The sequence below is a fragment of the Protopterus annectens genome, chromosome 15.part0, assembly GCF_019279795.1.
Source record: "Protopterus annectens isolate FY-2018-M chromosome 15.part0, PAN1.0, whole genome shotgun sequence".
In the NCBI taxonomy this organism is placed as follows: domain Eukaryota; kingdom Metazoa; phylum Chordata; order Ceratodontiformes; family Protopteridae; genus Protopterus; species Protopterus annectens.
In genome coordinates this window covers 543,919,712-543,942,876 of record NC_056749.1, presented here as the reverse complement: position 1 = coordinate 543,942,876, position 23,165 = coordinate 543,919,712, and the positions used below count along the sequence as shown (strand labels likewise).

The 23,165-nt window shown below is 43.1% G+C and overlaps 1 protein-coding gene across 3 annotated transcripts in view; it reads right to left on the bottom strand.

Moving 5' to 3' along the window:
- LOC122789915 overlaps positions 1-23,165 on the bottom strand; it is a 931,531-nt gene that overhangs the window by 520,263 nt on the left and 388,103 nt on the right. For all 3 annotated transcript variants that reach the window (XM_044057371.1, XM_044057370.1, XM_044057372.1), the window contains exon 5: positions 20,881-22,214. In XM_044057371.1, the coding sequence (XP_043913306.1) occupies positions 20,881-22,214 (1,334 nt within the window). The remainder of the gene's footprint in view (positions 1-20,880; positions 22,215-23,165) is intronic.

Below are 23,165 nucleotides of genomic sequence, written 5' to 3'. Positions count from 1 at the left end.
CTGACTGTTATGAGCAAAGCTAAACAGACTGATTTGAAGGGTTGCCACAGCTGGATCAATTACTGGAAGACGTCCTGATTCAGTTTCCATTCATGATTATCTATCCTAGTCATAATCAGCTTGCCTGCATCAAATTTTGCTCTGAAGGCAGGCAAGATGCCTCTAGAGTCAGTATGCAGTGACAATTTATACCCCAGGCTACCACGGCCTGCAGAGAGGATAAGATCTGGTTCTCTCTTGTTATGTACCACATCACTGTGGTATTATCTAGAAAGTACTTGAAGAGGTTCCGTGACCACAAATGGTTGAGAGACTTGTGCACATTTATAAGAGCCAATATTTCTTTTGCTTGCTTTGGTCTGTTTTTTTCCTCCTAAGATAATGTTCCCCAAGAAAAGTCTGAGACATGTATATTGAAGGACTGTGCTGGAGCAGAAAGGGAGAATGGGCAACTTAGATTTTCAGAAATGTGTTGTCTCCACCACAGAAACTCCCTTTGCACATATCATAAAATTGGTATTTGACATGTCAGGACATGCTGATGCCGAGACTAAAGGGCTTTCACGTACCATTGCATTTTTACTCATCTGGAGTCTTGCAAGATGCATAAGTATCACAGATGCCAAGAAACCCAGAATCCCAATAATTCCCCTGCTGTGACAGTAGTCTGAGTGGAAAAACAGGAAAAGATCTAAATACATGTCTATTTTTCCTGTAGAAGCAAAGCACTTTGTACTAAGATGTCCAGGAGACACCCTAAGAAAACAAGCCTGTGAGAAGGATAATGACAAGATTCCTGTATGCCCCTCCTAGAACCCCAGCCTGTGTAGGAAATCCCTTATCCAAATGAGACATTGCAGATTACTTTACAAAGTGTCAGGAAAGAGCAGTGTCAACAGCATAACAGGCAGCACATTCTACACTGGTGTAGAAGTCTTTTGGTTCTATTCCTGCACCAGAAAGATGGACTGTGGACACTGCAATGCAGCATAAGAGAGGTGCTGCACTCCCGAGTGTGTCACCCTTTGTATGAGATGTTGAACAGAGGCCACATCTGCTTGAGTTGGTGGTAGCTCAGGTGGATGTAAAAGATCTCATGGAACTGATCAAGCAAGTAGGTGAAGTTCCTAGATCTCCTAGCTGCCCTGGACAGCTTTCTCCTAGTAGTCTAATGAAGTTCTGTATGGTACTTGAACGAAAAGCGCTTCAATAAATTTGTGGATACTACTATTCTTCAGCGGAGCCTTTCTGTTATTAGCATGAATACCACACCTTGGCTCAGGCTAATCCAGTTAAAGGATTAAAAAAAAAAAAAAAAAGTTGCCTAATGTGGACAAATGTGCATACCCTGCACTCTGCAACAGGCTATCACAGTAGCCAAACACTTTGCAAACACCGTTAGAGCAGTAGAAAGACCAAAGAGTAATGCTGAGAACTGAAGATATGATATAGACACAGAAAAACCTTAAGAAAACATCTGAAAGCTGGATCTACAAGAATGTGATGATATGCATCTTTTAAAGCTAAGGTCACTAGAAATCTCAAATGTGGAGTAAGGGGTAATATGATGTGAAGAGTCAGCTTTTTAAACTTGGAAAGCATCACAAACCAATTCAGAAAGAAAGATTCAGAAATCGTCTCCAAGAATCGTCCGTCTTTGGCACCCGGGGCATTATGGAATAAAACCCTTCCTTTTGAAGAGGAGGAACAGCTTCTATTACTCCCTGAGCAAGCATATGTGACTGACAGGAGGGAAAAGAAATCTGGTCTGTTGAGTCAAGAAGAATCCACCGAATTGGAAGGAGAGACTCACTGCCATCTGTAGTTTTGATGAACTGATCTCAGAACCCATACAACTGGCAGAATCTGTTGCCAGCGTGAGAAATGGAAGTTCAGACTTTCTGGAAGGATTAGAGGACTGCCGAGGGGGGAGGGGTTTGGAAATTTTTCATACAATAATTCAGACATGTTGATTGCCATTTGTTCTGGGGGATTCCTCTTTTCTTTTTGGAACCTCCCCGCATTGCTTTTTAAACATTGTCTTTCCACCAGCCTGCTGGGACAGTTATTTTCTTTTTAAAGAATGTTGTGGAGGGAACAAAAAACCCCCTTGGCCAACTCTGACAAAAAGGGAGCAAAGAACCCCTTGGCCAACTTTGACAAGGAGAGGTGATAAGTCTGAGAGATGCCTCGAATCAACTTTCTTCTCTCACCACATTTTTAATGACCTCTAAAGCAGAGGGTCCAAAAACAAGAAGTTATGTACTCACCATAACGTTCGATGTATGTAGTCCATCTTGCCTCACATTCTTACCCTTGGGTTCGGAGCCAAATGTCGGCTCCCACTCGGCCAAACTTTTTTAGCTCAATGTCTTTCTATTGGCTGGGCTAAGATGGTATCCCATGCTGCACTGCTCTCTATCCCCAGATCTAGTTTGCTGCGAGCACCAGCACTCATTCTCCATGCATAACAACACCTAAGGAAAGGAAGAACAAACCAAGAATGAAGGGAGCTCTGAAACCAGACCTAACCTCCAGATCCTCCAGGATGGGGGAAGGAGGGGGGGTAAGTAAGAATGTGAGGCGAGATGGACTACATACATCGAACGTTATGGTGAGTACATAACTTCTTGATGTTATGTAGTCCAATCTTGCCTACATTCTTACCCGTGGGACAGCGTCCCCAGCACCTAAATCCTGGGAGGCTCAGTGCAAAATATTCCTGAGCACTGTGGAATCAAAGGAAGACCTGCCCCTAGATATCACATCCAACTTGTAATGAGTAACAAAGGTGTGAGGAGATGCCTAAGTAGCCGCAGCACAAATATCATCCATAGACAATCTAGCCTGAAAAGCTGCAGATGTAGATACAGACAGAGTAGAGTGAGCCTTCACCCAGAACGGTAAATCTTTACCCCGTGATGAATAAATGAAAGAAATACAACTGGAAATCCACCTGGACAACGTGACTTTGGAGACAGGAGACCCAATTCTGTTTTCTGAAAAGGAAACAGACAACTGATCAGATTTTCTGAGGTCTTTCATTCTGTGCAAATAAAAACGTAATTGTCTGTGCACATCCAATTGATGAAATTTGAATTCTGCCTTGTTTGAGAACTGGGGAAAAAACACTGGCAATTCAATAGATTGGTTAAGGTTACTGACTGACGCCACTTTGGGAAGAAAAGAGGGGTTCAGTCTGACAGAAACCCTGTCCTTATGAAAAATCAAATAAGGGGGTTTGATTGATAAAGCCTGAAGCTCCGAAACGCATCTGGCTGATGTGATGGCTACTAAAAAGACAGTCTTCCAAGTTAAGAATTTTAAATTGCAAGTGGCTGCAGGCTCAAAGGGGGGTGAAGTAAGACCATGTAGAACAAAGTTTAAGTCTCAAGGCAAAACAGGTTCCGATACCGGAGGACAAAGTAACAAAGTGCCCTTCAGGAAAGCCTTACAGAGTCTATGTGCCATCAGGCTAGGCTCGTCTGCGACATGAAAGGTAGAAATCACCGCCAATTGGACATTAATGGTTGCGGCCGCTGAACCCTGGTTAAAGAGCATAGACAAGAACTCCAATACAGACGAAATTGGAGCTGTGCAAGGGGTCTCTTTTTGGCATGTGCCCAGATTGAAAACCTCTTCCATTTGCTGTAATAAATCTTCCTGGTCGAGGACTTATGAGAGGAAAATAAAATATGAACCACCTCCAGCGGAAAATGATGAAGCCTAACTAATGACGGAAGTGGAGTAGCCAGGCCGTCAACCGGAGGGTCCGAAGAGAGGGATAGAGCTGCCCTGACATGTGTGTCAGTAAGTCTGGTTGTGGGTCCAAAATCCAAGGAGCGTCCATGAGATAGGGATGGAGAAAGGGGAACCAAATTTGACGAGGCCAGTGTGGGGCAATCAGAATCATTCTGCTTCCCAAGGATTGTGCTTTCTGAATAACCTTTGACAGTAAGGGGACCGGAGGGAAGGCATATAGTAGACCGGAGGGCCAATCGTGGACTAGAGCATCCCTGGGTGACTCCCCCTGAGGGGGGGGGGTCAACGTGAAGTAGCTGCTGCATTTGGCATTGAGGGGGCTGGCAAAAAGGTCGCAGCAAGGCTGACTCCACCTGTGGAAGATCTGTTCCGCAACTTGACAGTTCAGGGACCACTCGTACGGCATCAGAATAGCTCTGCTTAGCCTGTCTGTGATCACACTAGACTTCCCCGGAATGTGCGTTGACACCAGAAAACGTTGGGAAGACACTGCCCGCTGCCACACTCGCATGGCCTCTCTGCAAAGGGGGTAAGACTTGGTTCCTCCCTTCTTGTTCAGATACCACACCACTGACATTGTCTGAGTGGATTGCAATAGTCCCGAGAGGAAGAAAACTCTGGAGTGCTTACAATGCTAGTAGCGCAGCTCTCATCTCCAGGACATTGATATGCAGATGCATCTCATGCTCTTGCCATGTGCCTTGGACTGTCCTGCCTAGATAATGCCCCCCCACCCCATCTGGGAGGCATCTGTGGGAAACTAGGGGCGCAGGAACGAAGGGCTTTCCCGCATTCAGGTTGTCGGTGCAAAGCCACCAACTGAGATCCTGTTTGCACCTGTCTGAGTAAAAATAGCGTGAGAAAGTGGAAGACGTTGAAGAGACCACTGGGCAAAGAGTAGCCACTGAAGGAGCCTCATGTGTAACCTTGCCAGAGGGACTAACATAATCATAGCAGCCATTGTCCCCAACAGTTGGAGGATTCATCTTGCCTTCGCTCTTCTCAGAGGGAGCAATGTGTGAACTTGTTGTTGTAGGACTCAGATTCTTTCCTGTGGTAGAAACGCCCGTATGAGGATGGTGTCTAGTTCGGTGCCTATAAAAGTGACACGCTGTGAGGGCAACAAGGCAGATTTTTCCCAGTTCAATGTGATGCCCAACTGTTGACATAGGTTGATAGTAGCGTCCCTGGTCTGAAGTAGTAGATGCCTGGTGGTGGCAGTAAGGAGCCAGTCGTCCAGACATGGAAACACTTGGAATCCCTGATGTCCCAGGTGAGCAGTCACCACTGCCATGCATTTGGTAAACACCCTGGGGGCTGTGGTGAGACCAAAGGGCAGGACTCGAAACTGAAAATGACTGGCTCCCAGCCGGAAGCGTAGGTGACTTCTGGATAGCCTGTCCATCTTTACGTGGTAGCACGCATCCTTGTAGTTGATGGAGCACATCCACACTTATTTTCTCAACAATGGGAGAATAGACTGCAATGTGACCCTTCGGAACTTGGACTTTTGCACATGGTTGTTCAATTGACTGAGATCCAATATGGGTCTCAGGTCCACTGTCCTTTTCGGCACCAAAAAGAATCTGAAGTAAGTCCCTAATCCAATCTGGTCTGAGGGGACATGTTGGAAGGCTCATTTTTTTCTAGCAGCTTTGAAACTTCAGAAGCTGCGTAATCCCTTTGACTGGGTGGAACATCCAGGATTTTCTTGATTGGAGGGGGATTTGACGAGAAGGGGATGATATATCCTCCGGAAATTATTTGTAGAACCCATTGGTCCTGGGTGATGTCTTGCCAGACCTCCAGGTATAATGAGATTTGACCCCCGACTGGCTCCGGAAACACACAGTTGGGCCTCCTATCAGGAGCGGCGGTAGGGAGAACCACGAAAAAAATTGCGGTCTCCCGAGTTGCAGGGGCCTCCTCTGCCCTTAGGGCGGCATCTCCCTGAATAACCACCCCCTCCCCTGCCTCTGGAGGGGGGCTCACCTTGTGCACCGAGAAAAAACCTCTGTGATTTCTTGAACCACATTTTGCCACCCCTCTGGGCCTTGGGATAAGGCCTAGAGGGAAGGGAAAAAAGGACTACTACGGCAGACAGAGTGTTTCCCTCCTGCTCGCACCTGGTGACAGTGTCTTTCACCTTGGCTCCGAACAAAGAGGAACCATCGAAGGGGGCGTCGGTGAATGAAGACTTGAAGGCCTCCGCAAAATGACAAAGGCGCATCCAGGATTGCCTCCTAAGAGCAACTCCTGAACTTGCTGCCCTACTCGCTCCTTCGGCTGCATAGGAGATTAGCCTCATAGAGGAGTTTGCAATGGAATTGAGGGTGGACATCTGAGCGTTGACCGTCTGAGCCACCCCCTCAGAAACGTTACCCGTGAGAGTATCGCCAAGCTCCTTGAGAAGATCTCTCTGGAGCCATGTAAAGTATGATAAATAATTCAGTGACCGCAAGCTAAAGGTCGCTGAAGAAAAAGTACGCTTCCCATACCGGTCCATGGTCCTAGACTCCTTGTTAGGGGGATGGACGGTGGAAGAAGTCTCGGCTAATTCCTTCTGAGTGGCAGCTGCCAACACCATGGCATCCACAGGGACTCCCTTGGACAGAAATTCCTTATCAGGAGGAGCAGACAAAAATTTATTGGGTCTCCTGGGGTCTGGTTCCACAGTCTCAGGGGTTTCCCACACCCTTCGACAAACTAAATCCAGAAGTTAGTCAAAGAGTGGATTCCTCGAGGTCGGTGTCTGATGTGAGAGACTCATCCTGGGAATCTATGTGCTTCCTCTTGCACGTCTTCTTTCTAGGTGGCTCCTCAGGCAAAAACTCTGAGGGGCCCTCAGAAATGTGGGGACCACTCATGGGGGTACCCTTAGGCCTTGGGGCTCTGCTGTCTAGAAATAGATGGCGATCAGAGACCAGGACCAGTGTAGTAGGGGACAGAATGACCAACCCGCATGATGCCGCTGATGACCTGACCAGCGCGCTCTGCATGGCCTCAAAGGCTGCTCCCCCCGAGTCCGAAGAATGACCCGCCTCCGAAGCCACGACAGGAGTCAAACTTCCAAGTGCCGAAGCACCGAGAGGAAGACTAGGAGCAGAGAGATGTCCTGAAGCCTCTCCCTCGGGTCCGACCGAAGAATCCTGAGTCCTGAACCCCATGGAAGGCGCCGACTGGGTCGGAGCTGACGTTGGCACCGATAAGCCAGGAGGAGCTGTCGGAACTGACCTAGGGACATCACGCGGAGCCGAGCACTTCAGCTCCGAAAGCTGAGGTGTCCTTGGAGGAAGTATCGAAGCAGGTTGAGGGACCGGCTCCGGAGCCGACTGGGTCATGCCATGAACAATTTTGCCAGAACCGGTGACTGAAGGAGTCTCTGCACCACTATCGACGTCCACATCTAAGGTCCTGGAGGATTTAAGGAGAGAAGGAGATCGAGACCTCCTCTCAGAAGGAGACCTGCGAGGAGGGGATACTGGCCTAATGCTAGGCGATCGGCTCCGAACAGGTTCCAAGAAAATTGGAGCAGAAGCAGGTTCCATAACAACTGACACTTCCTGCAGCCCCGAAGACAATGGAGCCGAGGATGTCGACGCAGACTTTGCTATTTTCTCCGGTGGCTCCGAGGAGACTGATGGAGCCGGAGATCTCTTTTTTGATTTAGAAGATTTAGCCTTAGAGCTGGAAGCACTCTCCAGACCATCCTCGAAGGAGAGTTTCAGAAGTCCTTTCAAAATCAATTTATTCTTCCTTTCCTGAAGAACTCGCGGACTAAAAGCATGACAGAAGCTGCACGACTCCTGGAGATGAATCGCTCCCAGACAATATACACAGACGGAGTGTCCATCGGTAATGGACATTTTGTAACTGCACCTAGAGCACTTCTTGAAGCCTGAGGACTTGTGCTCCTTAATATCTTTGAACATAGTTAACAAACAATAATAAAGCACCAGGCCAATCAAGCACTGAGTAAAAGGACCAATGGTCAAACAGTCACAAGGCGGGAAAAATCTACAACACACAAATACCGCAAGATCTCTAAGTTAAACGATCCTTAGGCAAAAACACAAGGGAGAAAGGACTAATACCTCTAATTTAAACGGTACTTAGTCCCGGTAAACTTAAAAGACACAAGGAAAGCAAGGGGACAGACTAGGTCCTCTAACTGAAAACGGGCCTAGCCCGTTGGAAACAGCTAGTGGGATACCACAGAAAAAACGATCCAAAACACAATTTTTTCACAAGACAAGACAAGAACACACAATAGCTATTAAAATAGCTTTTTGTTTGCAACAAATTTCTCCGATAAGGAAGAAAAAGGGTACTTAGCCACAGCCAAGAGCGACACCACATCCGAGCTACACGAGTGGCAAACGAGATCTGGGGATAGAGAGCAGTGCAGCATGGGATACCATCTTAGCCCAGCCAATAGAAAGACTTTGAGCTGAAAAAGTTTGGCCGAGTCGGCGCCAACATTCGGCTCCGAACCCATGGGTAAAAATGTAGGTGAGATTGGACTACATAACATCTACTTCTCTATCCAAGGAAGAGTTAAAAATCTCATTCTTGACATCCTCTGGCAGGTTTTGACAATGTAGCCAGGCAGCCTTCTCATACCAGCTCCAGCAGCAGCAGCCCTGAAAGTGGTATCAGCAGAATCATATACACATTTCAGACAATTGGTAGTCACCTGAGACACTGAAGACACCAAGCCACGCAAAGCAAAATTCTCCTAACAAAAAGAAACAGATGCCAAGGTATTGCCTGCATTCTCACAATGGAAAGCACTAACTTCAACATATGAACTTGAATGTCCAGAATTCTAAAAGGCGGTGCAAATGAACCCCCCCCCCCCCCCATATTTTTTCAAACATCTTCTCTTCCTTGTCAGTAGGAGAGAGGAGTAGAATTAACCATTTGCTTAGCAGCAGCTTGGTTCACTTAAAAACAATAGCTGTTGGATCATCTGGAAGTGCTTCAGAATTTAAAGGACTAAGGCACTTTATAAAGTCTAGATGCTTTCTTGGAGGCAGCACACTGGCTGTCAAGGAAAAAGCTGTGACAAACATCCTACAAAGCAGACAGAAGGAATAAGTGTAGGTTCTGAAAATAATGGTTGAAACAAATCAGAATACTTCCTTAGGGGCTGAGAAAATATTTTATACTGAAGCAACTAATTCATTCTAGATATAGTCAGAGAAAGAGAAACCTTCGTTTTTTTTTTAATTGAACTTATGAGATGTTATTAAGACATTTGAGTGCTATGATTATGTTTGAATTATTATATATGTCTGTATCTGGAGCTTTTCTCTCTGGACCTCCACTGAAAATGGGTTCAGATGACCAAGTCAGACTATCCCGGTAAATAAATAAAATTACTGTCTGAACCCACATTCTCCTCACAATCTGAATCAGAATTCTGTGGAGATCACACAACTTACATTTTCAGAATAATTTTGAAGTTCACAAACTCTTGAATCTCTTCATAAAATGAAGAATCCCTTTTTCTTTTCAGCAAAAATAGCCATGCAAAAAGAGTAAACAGCCTGCAATAAACTCTGAGCTAAGCCAGGGTAACAGACAGGAGAAGATATATGTTGAAGATTTAAACTTTTTGACAGAAAAATCTGAACAGACAGACCCACTTTTGCCAGGAAAAACATCCACACAGATAAGCACAGCTTTCTGGCTAAGTAGAGTGACATTTCCTGCCCATTCTCAGAGGACCGAAAAGAGTGGCTCTCCCTTGCCCTCCAACATGCACTACAGGATGCATCTAACTCCTGGTCCATGGAGGCTGTACAGTCTACACCAATGGGACCTAGGGAAAAAGATAAAGTGGTCCGAGGAACCAGCTTTGGAAACAGCAGATTCATTTCATCTACCTGTGGCTGAGACATGGTTAAGCCGAAAAAGGTGCCCAATTCCCAGGGAAGCCTGGCAACAATACTCAGGAAAATGGGTATTTGTACAAAAGCACCCTCCCCCCCAGAGGTCTTCGACCTTTCGGCTCTGGGGATTCAGCCCGTTTCCTCAGAGCCAATTACTCTATCCTCGATGGCTCAGTCAGGAGCCGAGGGTTCTGGGAGCCGATGCTCTCGTGTCGACTCCGAGGGGGACAGTCACCCTGGGTTCTCGTTGGAACTGACCCTCCCTCTTGGTGCCTCGGCTCGACTCGACTCAGCTCAGCTCCCACTTCTGCTTCAGAGCCGTTCCCTCTTGCTAGAAGTTGACCATCCGCCCCCTCGGAGCGGAGGTCTTCTTCAGAGTGGGGAGGGGGGCTTTCGAAGGTATAGAGAAGGCTTTATCCTCTGCCAAAGCCATTCCTTTGGAACCTGTGTCCCACCAGCAGCAGGCGGCAACCTCTCCCCCCCCCGCCACTCCCACAGCGTAGGGAACCAGAGGCCCAAGTAGCCCCCATTGGAGGTGCCCCCTCTTCCGAGACCCTCCCCAGATTTATCCCACTGGAGCACTCCCTCGGAAGAGGTTATACAAGAGGAAACATGTCGACTCCCCTGAGTCTGTCACATCAGACACTGATTTAGAGGAATCAGAAGGGTCCCCTAGATCTCCCTCTGAGGATGTCTCCTTCTCTGACATCCTAGAAATCCTTAGAGGGATTATTGGAAGACCTCTAACCCTACTGAGGATCAATTAGTGTATCTTAAGGCCTTTAGCTCCCAACCTTCCACCTCTTGGGTGACACAGCCTTATGACCAACTTTTGGGGGTCATTTTGCAGAAAGCATGGACCTCTCCAGATTCAGTGGAAGCCGTCCCGAGGAGGCCAAACAATTTTATGAGAGCACCTAAGGGCAAGCCTTTCCTTAGCAAGGGAGTTACAGTTGATGCTATGGTGGTAGCAGCGGCCACCAAGAAGGAATTATCTGAGACGTCTTCTAATATCCATCCTCCTAACAAGGAGTCCAGGACGATGGATAGGTATGGGAAGTGTACTTTTTCTTCAGTGGCATTTACTTTAAGATCGCTGAATTACCTGACTCATTTCACTCATCTTCAGAGGGATCTCCTAGAAGAGTTGGGAGATACCATCCAGGTTCAGTAGCTCCGGGTTCCTTGGACAAGGTTTCTGCGCAGCTCTCCACCCTTTCTTCCATAGCTAACTCCTCCATGAAGCTGATCTCATATGTGGCAGATGGAGCGAGCAGGGCAGCCGCAGCAGGAATATCTCTCAGGAGACATTCGTGGATGTGTCTTTGTAATTATATGGAATCCTTCAAGTCTTCCTTCACTAATATTCCCTTTGATGGTTCATCTCTTTTTGGACCCCAAGCGAAAGAGACTTTGACTAGGTGCGAGTAGGAAGGAAAAACCTTATCTGCCGTTGGAGTCAGTTTCTCTCTCCCGTCCAGACCCTATCCCAAGGGTAATACAGGAGGGAAAATGCGGTTCTGCAAATCCCAAAAAGGTTTTCCTCAGGTACAAGGTCAACCCTCATCCAGGGGCAGAGGGGGAGGATATAATGAAAGACGCCGCCCTCACGGCAGAGGAGGTCCGCAACATCAGGGAGACAGAGAAGCTTTCTCTGATCGTCTCTTCCATCGACCCTGAGGGGTTGCCCGACTGTCCGTCTCTGGAGGCAGTTGGGGGTCGTATATCGCTGTAACAAGCACCTGGCTAACTATCACTCAAGATCATTGGGTACACACAATAATATCCAGAGGTTACCCGATTCCCTTTATTTCCAAACCCCCCCACAAGCCAGTCTCTTCCAGACATACCACCCATCCAATTAGACCGTGCAACATGAGAGGTCATCTCATTGCTGCAAAAAAGAGTCATCCAAGAAGTCCCCGCAGAGCAAGTAGGATCCGGAACGTACTCTAGATTCTTTTTAGCTCCAAAAAGGACAGGGGACTGGAGATCAATTCTAGATCTCAGCAGACTCAACAAGCATGTAAGAAAATCAAAGTTCCGAATGGTCAATTTGCAATCGATATTTCCCTTTATCGGGAAAGACAACTGGATGTGCTCAATCGATCTCCAGGATGCGTACTACCACATCAAAATGGACAGGCACTCCAGGAGACACATATGCTTCCGGCTGGGAGCCAGTAATTTTCAGTTCAGAACACTGCCTTTTGGCCTCACTACAGCCTCCATAGTGTTTACCAAATGCATGGCAGTGGTAACGGCTCACCTGAGACGTCAAGGATTCCAGGTGTTTCCATACCTAGATGACTGGCTCCTCACTGCTACCACCAAGCATCAACTCATAAGGACCAGGGACGAGACTCTATCCTTGTGCGCCAGCCTAGGCATCACTGTAAACTTGCAAAAGTCAGTCTTATCTTCCTTGCAGCATATTTTATATCTAGGCTCAGAAATAGACACAACCACCATGCCAGTAAAGCTAACACAGGAAAGAGTGGAATCTCTACGCAGTCAGATCAGATCCTTATTAAACAAACAGAGTCCAGGCCAGAGTAGTCCTTCCAAGTCCTAGGGACTATGGCTTCCGCCATCTTATTAGTTCCTCTTGCTCGCCTACTTATGAGGATTCTCCAATGGATGCTGTTTGCACAATGGTCGATGCAAGACCTTCCATTGTCTCACCAGATATTAATAACAAACGCATGCAAAAGGGATCTGACATAGTGGTTACACACGAAACAACTTGTCATAGGTTGTCCACTTGTTCCTCCCCAAGAGAAAGAAGTTTTGACCACGGACGCTTCCCAGATAGGGGGGGGGGGGCATTAACTGGGAAAGACAGTCCAAGGTACTTGGCAAAACCACAAGAACCACTTGCACTTCAATGTTCTGGAGATGAGAGCGATGCTATATGTGTTGCAAGCACTTCACAGCTCCCTTCCCACTGGAACGATTGCGATTCAGTCAGACAACATGTCTGTTGTGTGGTACATAAACAAGCAGGGGGGAACTAAGTCTTACCCGCTTTGCAGAGAGGCCTTAAGAGTTTGGAAATGGGCGATGGATACTCAACGCTTCCTGATAGCAACGCATATCCTGGGGAAATCCAATGTAATAGCGGACAAACTCAGCTGAAAAATTCTGATGCCTCACGAGTGGTCCTTGAATCCAATGGTTATGAAAGAGATCTTTCACAAATGGGGCCAGCCTTGCTGCGATTTATTTGCCACTCACCTGAACACCAAATGCCGCAGCTACTTTGTCCTCATTCCCCATCTGGGGATGTCACCCAGGGATGCTGTAGTTCACGATTGGCCCGGGGACTTCTCTATGCTTTTCCTCCTTTTCCACTCGTACCCAAACTAATACAGAAAGCAAGACAGTTGAGGAGTTCCTTGATCCTCATTGCTCCTAACAAGTTTGGTTTCCTTTCCTGTGGCCCTACCTCTTGGAGGAACCATGGATTCTGGACCCATCTCTAGATCTGATTCATCAATCAGGACAGTTCCACCCCTCCATCCACTCCCTCAAATTGACAGCATGGCTGCTCCAATTCCACGTATAGCCAGGTGCATTCCCTTATCCCTAGCAGTCAAACGTATCCTAATTTCATCCCATAAACCTTCCACTCAGAAACTATATTCTAGCAAATGGAAAAGGTTTTCCCTTTGGGCTACGAATTGGGGCTTAGATCCATTTATAGCTCCTTTAGAATTCATTTTATCCTTCCTAACAACAATTTTTCATGAAGGAGCGGCAGCTGCAACAGAGTTCAATTAGCTGCCATTTCCAATTTCCATTTTGGTTTCATGGGAAATCCAGTTATGCAACACTCCCTCTGTAAAACCTTCTTAAAAGTTCTTCTTCTTAGGCCCCCAATAAAGAAATCATTAGAACCCTGGGACATAAATTTAGTCCTCTTATCTTTGATGTCTGCACCCTTTGAACCATCCTCGTCATCAGACTTAAAATGATCATGGAAAACCTTGTTCTTGGTAGCTATAACATCGGCTAGGAGAGTCTCGGAACTTCAAGCCCTAACTATTCGACCTCCTTACATTATCTTTCATAAGGATAGAGTCTCTTTCAGGACAAATCCTTCCTTTCTTCCTAAGATATGCTCAGAACACAACCTGAATACTACCATTAAGCTACCTGTGTTTTTTCCAAACCACTCTAATAAATCAGAGTATAGACTTCACCAGCTAGATATCCACAGGATACTCAGATTCTATATACACAGGACCAAAGAATTCAGGAAATCTGATCAACTTTTCGTTTCCTTTTCTGACAAAAGGAAAGGCTTGCCTGTTTCAAAAATTACTCTCACAAAATGGCTTTCGGATTGCATATCCTTTGTTTATCAACAAGCTGGTAGACAATTACCGGTAAAAGCTAAAGGTCACTCTACTAGGGCTGTAGCTACTTCATGTGCCTTTAGATCTAGGCTCCCAATTGATACTATTTGTACAGCAGCTACTTGGGCAAGACCACATACGTTGGTCACTCATTACAAATTGGATTTGGTCTCCAGGGACAAGTCATCCTTTGGGTCCACTGTGCTGAAGAGTCTCTTCACTTGAGCCACCCGGGATAAAGGTGCTAGGGACACTGTTCCATCCAGCAAGAATTAAGGCGAGATAGGACTATATAACATAAAGAAGTTATGTACTTACCATAACGTTTCATGTTTGTAGTCCATCTTGCCTATATTCTTGCGTCCCTCCCTCCAACCCCCTTCCTGTTTCTGGGGGATCTAGTGGACCTCTTTTTAGGGCTGCCTGACATTGCTCTTTATTATCCACCTGGAATGGATTATGTTTCTAATCCTTTGCTGTATTTATACAGCTTCTTTCTTATTACCTGATAGGTATTTATTGCTTTCTTGCAAACTAGATCTGGGGAATTGCCATGAGGCACCATAGGATAGGGGCTAGCCTCAAGCCAGTAAAAGCTCTCTAGCTTTAGTATCGGCTCCGAACCCATCCAGGAAGAATATAGGCGAGATGGACTACAAACATGGAACGTTATGGTAAGTACATAACTTCTTTTCTTGCTTGCGTAATTTCCAGTATTTTATTTTTTTAGGCTTTGCAACTTGAACTTGTGTGCAGTTTTTCCTGTGACTACCTTTTATTCTAAATAGCTTAATTGATTTTAGAAATTCCTTGGTTAGTCTCATTTTAAATTGACTGCTGTTTCATTCAGTTTTCAGTCTGATTAAGGGATGTTGTAATCGTGAAACCGCTTACTTTTAATGTTTTATTTCATTTTGAATAAACATGTTTTGGTACTTAGCCGCGTTAGTATGGTATTTGTTATTTTTTAGTCATTAAAAACACTTTCTCCTAGCTAAAATTAACAAGTTTATGCAAAAACAGTTTTCTGCATAGAAAATGGAAGCCCCCCCCCCCCCCAAGGGAACTTATCTGCCCAACAATCGAACAGTGTTAGCCAACCTTCGATCCTCGAACCACGCACAGAAACACACTCTCTGGCAGTAGAAAAGCTCTAATCGGCTCAACTCAGGCTAATAGCTGGCCAGCTGTTGTATCCTGTACAACAAGATACAACCATATTACTAAGGCTACTGCAGTAATAATTAACTGAAGGACAGAGGGGGCTTCCTGTATTTGAGGCAATGCATTAAGTCAGTCAGAGCAATCCTAGCATTTATTTGATTATAATAAGCCAACAAGCAAAAACACAAAATACCAGCAAGAGTCCAACGATCATCCACGAATCAAAAAACAGCAAAGAAACAAAAAATCCAAATGACCACCATGGCTTTAAAAGAACAGTAATTTTAATTTGGACAAGTGCTTTCACGTAGAACACTACGCTTTTTCAAGTCTTCAATAAAAATGTAGCAACACATGCACATTTTATAGTCAAAACCTCATCAATTAACTTATTTAAAATCAATTAATATATTAATTAAAAGTTTTAATAAATCAATTACTTAAAATTCAATTATAAATTCATTTAAAGGGGTCGAGCTTCCAGCTCCAGTTTTATAAATACATAGTTATTTAAACCTGGAAATACATGCGCTTGCAGCTTTAAAATCCACTTCAGCTCTGCCCGTTCCACTTGATTATTTAAATTACCTCCTCTCCTATCTTTCACTACTATTTGTAAGACCCGAAATCCAAATTCATGTGCAGGAAATTCCATAATATGTTTGGCTAGCGCATTTAATTTATTTTTTATATCATATACATGTTGATATATCCTATCTCTAAGGCGTTTCTGTTTTTCTTACATAAAAACACTCTGCTATATAAACTAAGTTGTATTGCAAGTGGCATATAACCTAGGCTAAAAAATGAAGGTTAAAACTGGATGTTTAAAATCCTGGACTGTGTGTATATATCGACACATTCTGCAACTTTTACAAGGGTGTGTTCCTAGTTTATTCAAAATCATAGCCTTACTCTGTCGATCGTTACAAAGTAACTGTTTCAGATCACTTTTATTTTTATATGCAAAGCCAGGAACTTCACCTATTATTTTTTCTGTTTGTCTATCAGTTGTCAAGAAATTGCAATTGTTCTTAATTATACTACAAACTTTGTTGCTGTCACTGGCATATCTAGTAATAAAGGAAATTATATTCTTCTTTACGGCCGCATTTGTTGGTTGTGCTGAATTTGTACTATTGCTTTCATTACCTAGTTGAATAATATCTTGCTTAGCCTTTTGTAAAACAGTATCATTATATCCCCTCTCCATAAACAATTGATGTAAATAACCAAATTCATTCTGTCTATCTGCATGTACATTGCATATGTTCTTCACCCTATTTAACTGTCCTTTAACAACATTGGGGAACACATACCTAGGGTGAATACTATTATAATCCAAAAGACTGTTTTTCCAGCAGGTTTTTCGAAACAACTTGGTATTTATATTACCTAGCATGTCGCTATATACAGAGACAAACAGGAAATCAATGCTCTCTTGAGAATGAGATACTGTAATCATTAGAAAATCTGTTGTGGACTCTAAATATTTAATAGACAAACAGAGAAAATAATAAGTGAAGTTCCTGGCTTTGCATATAAAAATAAAAGTGATCTGAAACAGTTACTTTGTAATGATCGACACAGTAAGGCTATGGTTTTGAATAAACTAGGAACACACCCTTGTAAAAGTTGCAGAATGTGTCGATAAATACACACAGTTCAGGATTTTAAACATCCAGTTTTAACCTTCATTTTTCAGCCTAGGTTATATGCCACTTGCAATACAACTTACTTAGTTTACATGGCAGAGTGCAAAGGATGCAAGTGCTTTTATGTAGGAAAAGCACAGAAACGCCTTAGAGATAGGATATATCAACATGTATATTATATAAAAAACAAAAATAAATTAAATGCGCTAGCCAAACATATTATGGAATTTCCTGCACAAGAATTTGGATTTCGGGTCTTACAAACAGTAGTGAAAGATAGGAGAGGAGGTAATTTAAATAATCAAGTGGAACGGGCAGAGTTGAAGTGGATTTTAAAGCTGCAAGCGCATGTATTTCCAGGTTTAAATAACTATGTATGTATAAAACCGGAGGTGGAAACTCGCCCCCTTTAAATGAATTTATAATTGAATTTTAAGTGATTGATTTATTAACATGTTTAATTAATGTTGTTTGCCTTTCGGCTTTTCCCGATAAGGGGTCGCCACATGATTGGCAGTAGATTTTTACAAAATGCCGAGGTGCCAGCTCGACGCTCAACCTTCAACGAAGGCACGCTCATTTATGCACACATGTCTTTCGAACGCTACCCAACCGCGGGGAAGACGTGCAGACTCCACACAGAAGGCACTCCCAAGCCCAGCTGAGAATCGAACGGGAGAACCTCTTGCTGTGAGGTAACAACACTACCGCCGTACCACCGCGGCATTTTTAATTAATATATTAATTGATTTTAAATTAGTTAATTGATGTGGTTTTGACTATAAAATGTGCATGTGTTGCTATATTTTTACTGAAGACTTGAAAAAGCATAGTGTTCTACGTAAAAGCGCTTGTCCAAATTAAAATTACTGTTCTTTTTAAGCCGTGGTGGTCATCTGGATTTTTTTGTTCAATTTATTTGATTATAGATAACTGGCCGATCAACATTTTTATACAAGTGAATTCTGTCTAAAATCTGACATCATCCTGCATAAAATAAACTTGACAGATCATTCTATCCTGAAGTACCAAAAAGAGATGAAGAGACATGACAAGACAGTGGTCAGTCTGGCTGCTGGGTAATAAAGAGACACAAAGACATCTTTGTTGAATGCCAGTAAAAATTAGGCCAAGTAATCATTTAATCATTTCTAGACAGTGGATTAGGTCTAGTTGGCTGTCCTACTATTTGCACAAGACCTAGCTGATACTAGTCGGTATTGGTTAACTGATGCACTTTTTGACTTGAAACATTAATACTGAAGTGTCCTAGGATTACTGCATTTTTAGGTAACCCTGCAAGAATTATGTTAAACAGATTTTATAAGCTTAAGATGGAAGGTAATGACATGTAAACTTGCATATTTATTTTAATGTTAGGGTGGCTTCAGTTAGAAGCTTTTGTCATTTACATGATTGTATTTGTTATCTTAACTGTAGAGATGTGATATTTTTTTAATTAGCAGTACTATACCACCATCAGTCCTACACTTTTTTTATAAATTTTGTTAAATCACTACTAGAACACTGACACGGGTAGACAAATTAATAGAAAACACACCGCAGTAATATACTCTTTTTACACAGTGTACAAGTCTCCTTTTTAACACTACATAAATTGCTCAATTCTTACCTTTCCATAAACATCGGTCCTCCACCTGAACATTATTCTACATGTATTGTTCGGCTCCCTATTATGCTGTCACAGACACAGGTTGTCGAATGCATCTTTGTCAAACTGAAAAGCGTGAAAAGGCAAAATTGCAAAGCGGCTTTTCAGCGAATTCTTTCCCTGGGAAAGAATTTGTTTGGCCCATGTCGGGGGGTGAGGGGGGGGGTGAAGCACACCACATTATGTAATGTTTTACAGTTTTTTTTTTTTTTTTGCTTCGGAACAGCAATTTTCTTTTCCCTTGGAAAAAAAAAATCGCTGTTCTGAGGTTTTGATGTAAGCTTTCACTTACATGGGGTCGATTATGTGTCATTCGCTCTTCTGAGCATGCAATATCATAATATAGACCCGTATTGTTCCCAGAGATTTCATTTACTTCTATGTAATTTGTTCTTTCCCTTTTCTAAAGCCATTTCTGTTATTTCATTTACAACATTCAGTACTTCAATTACATTTGGTTTAGATTTCAATTCCATTTTCAAATAACTGCATATCTGGCAGCAAGCTGCATTGCATTTAGTAAAGTCCTACTATGTCTAGGCAATTCAGAGCCAATATTTCAACTCAAAACTAATCATTTCCTTAGTTACAAAACATTCTGTACGGAAGTATTAAAACATGCCAACTCTACATTCCCAAAACATGTTCCCAATTGCCTCTCTCTTTCTTGTCACACTTTCAGCATTTGTAATTTACCCAAGGAAAAATACTCTGAAGTCTGCTTGAGTTATAACTATATCCATGCAAGCATTTCTAAGCAAAAATTCCGAAACTTCTGGACAGCTGAATACTTGGGAGCCAAACAGATGTCTTCCCATTGCTCCTTGACAAATTGCCTTTCCAGTCTCAGTTGCCAATCTTTTCTAACCCCCCTTAAATATTTTATATGCCTACCATTTAACAGCTGTTTCTGCTCTAGACTCAACTAAAAACTATACCAGAGATGATCTTCCACTTAACAGAATACAGAAAGGGATGGATGAATGCTATCAGTCCCTTGTATGAAGGCAACCTCTAACCTGAAGTTCAAATTTCTGCTTGGCCTTTTTACACTCTAATCACCTTTTCCTCCCTAGTTATTTGCTCCCAATACTTTGGTTCCTTTGCTATTTTTTTCCAGTAAATTCCAGCATAGTCTTGCTTATTTTCTGTACCCCTCTCTTTACAGTCATCCTTACTGGTAAAAACTGCCTTTTTCTATTCCACTGTTGGCTTAATTCTTAGAATACGTTCTCCATGAATATTATGTTTTGTATAGTTGTTACTCTCCTTAAGACCTGCATCCAAAGCCATACTCTCTCTCCTTATTTCTCAAACTCCTGACCCCATTTCATTTCTTTCCACTCTCTTCCACTTTGATCTCATCAGTCCCAAAGGGTGGTCTTATGTAACTATACACAGTATAGCTAGACAGAATGAAATTTGACAGGCAGAAGTAATCTTTTAGCCAAGTTTCTGTTACTGAAACTATACGTGGTTGTTTACTCAGTAGCCAAGCTTCAAAACTGGTCCATTTGTTTTAATGTTTCATATATTAAGACAAGGTATTTTTAGGTCTTCAGCACTGATGGACATTTGAGTGTTAATTCTGGAACTGGAGTACTGTGCAGCATTTTTAGCTACATATTACAAAGGTGTTAACATGTTCATTAATGCTGCACTCTGCATAAAACCAGCCCGACTGATTTGAATCAGTATACAGAGAGTAAAGGAATGTTCATTACACAATGATGTTATTTCAAAAACTTAAGACATGTTTTTTTTTTTTTAAATAATACCACTGTATAACAGCAGTCAGTACACCAAACCAAAGTCATCGAATAATTTACTCATCTACCAGCTACTTAGCATGGTGCACTGTCAATAAAAAATAACAGCCCGAATATATCCCTGAAAGCCATCCAGACAAAGAAGAAATCTCAAAAATCCAAGATAGCACACATAAGCTAAGACGAAAAATAAATATCTCACAGACTGGACCAGTCAAAAAGTTTACTTGCAGAAGATATGTTGAGTATACACATCCGTCCCATTCAAAACTGCAAAATGAACTAAAATAAAGCACATGGTGCATTTTAAATAAGCCCACTAAAATTCAAGCATGCGCAGGAGGAGGAGCCAAGTGTTTTTAGTTAACAGCCTACACAACTGACAGTAGTGTTAATAAGCAAGGCAGATATAGTAGCACATGTCTACAATGAACATGCACTACTTTTAAATTAATATCTGGTGATGACTTTATATATGCCCAGTACGGAACTCAGCTACATAGAAAGTTTTTTGTGCAGTTTACAGACCTGATACTTAAGTTCTAAAGATAACAAAGCAGCAAGTGATATAATCAATCATTTCCTCATCATTACACTTACTTCATCCTTTTCATAAGGTCGGTCAATGCTCTGCCAGCACGCTGAATGAAGAAACAATGAGGGTCCACTACATAGCTAATTACTACTTCCAGTTCATCCCAACGATGAACATTAAACTCTGGGATCAAACGCCTTGGTTCTTGGATATCACTTTTTCCACGGACAGTAGGGTCAAGGGAGGCTGTCAAACTGGAAGGTTGCAAAGTTTCAGTACAAAGGATGCTTTTTTGTATCCCTGGTGCTATATTCATTGGGTCAAAGACTGCTGGGACTGAGTTCTGCTGGGAAAGCACCCCTGTTTTTTGCTGCATTTTGCAAATGAAGCCTTGGTCTGCCGGCTGTTGACAATGGCTGTCTGGTAAGACAGACAGTAATCTGGTATCATTTGAAAGTAAAGGTTTCATCTCAGCAACTTTCTTATTGCTAGAAACAGAACCTACATCCTCCAGACACAGCTCATATGTGTCCCACACTTCAGCTCCTGATGTAACAGTGCACAAGACACTAGTGGAGCTACCTGGACATGTATTCCTAGTATTAAAGAGAGGTACTGCTTTGCCAGGGCATGCACTGTTGAGCAGTGACATTCCTCTGTGACCCATCAACACCTGTGCTTTGGATAGGGAGTCAAATGATGTATCATAAGATGGCAATGCTGCTTGTTTACTGTAATCTATAACCTCTGCCACTGGTCTCCTTTCAGTGAAGGCTAACGTTTCCACTATCAATGGCATCTTTTCATCCAGAGTTGAGGGCTCCAGCACAACTGAACTTTTCTCATCAATGCAAGAAGGTTCCTGTGGCACAGTTTTCTTCAAATTTGCAAATGGTTGCAATACAGCTTGGTCTTTGTTATCAATCTCAAATGGCTCTGTTGGTCTATTCAAAACACGTGCGTAGGACCCAGATTCCATAGGTTCCATTATATCACCAGCAAAAGGTTTTTCTACTACTGGTTCTTTCACATCACTGACACACTGAGTTTCTGGAACCAGTCTCTTCTTATAAGTAACAGAAGGTTCTACTATTGCTGGATCTTTTGTTTCAGTGTCAGGAGTGCTCACTACCAGTGGCTGTTTTGACTGACAAACACAGGACTTTAGTGTCACCTGAAAGTTTCTGCTTTGGTTCAGAGCTGCACAATTATCATTCATTTGACATGACTGGCACAATGCAGGTGGTCTTGGAGACATCTCTACTTTGCTTTCAGTAGAAAATTGAACATCTGGCCTTGTATCCAAAAATGCATTTTCTGAATATTCTTTCATAATAGTACTGGAATTACGGAACTGCAGAAGGCTTTTCAACTGAAGTTTACAGTCTGCATTATTTTCCTGTGGAAGAAAAAGAAAGAATTTCAATGCAAATGTTAAATAATCAACAATTCAGTTCTATCCGATAAGCATGTCACTCAAAAACTCTGTAGTAAACAGACTCTCCAATCTTAAAAAGATGTTTTTAGACACCATCAATAATCACATGACAACAAAAAAAGAGTTATGTACTTAGCATAACTTGGCATCTGTGTTATCCTACATCATTATTCCTCACAGCAGAGTCTTGAATCCGAGCCGGCAGCCTTAGCTTAGACAGATCCAAGTCTTAAGCTCCTCCCTCTCACAATCCCCTGCTGCCCTCTAACCATCACATCAAGTTTCCTAACAGAGGCAGTATCGCTAAGACCCAAAAGTAGAAAGGAAAGACTGATAGACCCACAATACTCCAACTTCCTCAGGGGGACGTTGGGCGGGAAATGTGAGGAATAATGACAAGGATAACACAGATGTCAAGTTATGGTAAGTACATAGCTCTTTATCTGATGTTATCCATGTCATTATTCTTCACATCAGGGTCAGAGTCCTCAGCTACTATACATCCTGTGAGGCCTCAAGGAAGGACATGCCAGAGCACTGTGGATCCAAAGGAAGCCTTGTTCCTGGACACCAAATCCATCTTATAATGTGATATAAAGGTGTGAGGATTAGACCAAGTGGTGGCAGCACAAATATTGTCAATGGAAAGTCTGCCATGAAGGCTGAGGTAGTAGCCACAGACCTAGTAGAATGAGCTCTAACCTTTCCTGGAACTTTGTGGTGCTTGTTGGTGCAGACTGTGGAGATATACCTGGAGATCCGTTTAGAGAGCTTCCTTAGAAATGGGAAAGCCATGTCTATTTGGGGAAAAAGACAAACAGCTGGTCTGATTTGTGAAACTCCTTAGTAGATAAAATCGCAATTGCATATGTACATCCAAAGTATGCAGAATGTACTCTCCTTTATTGAAAT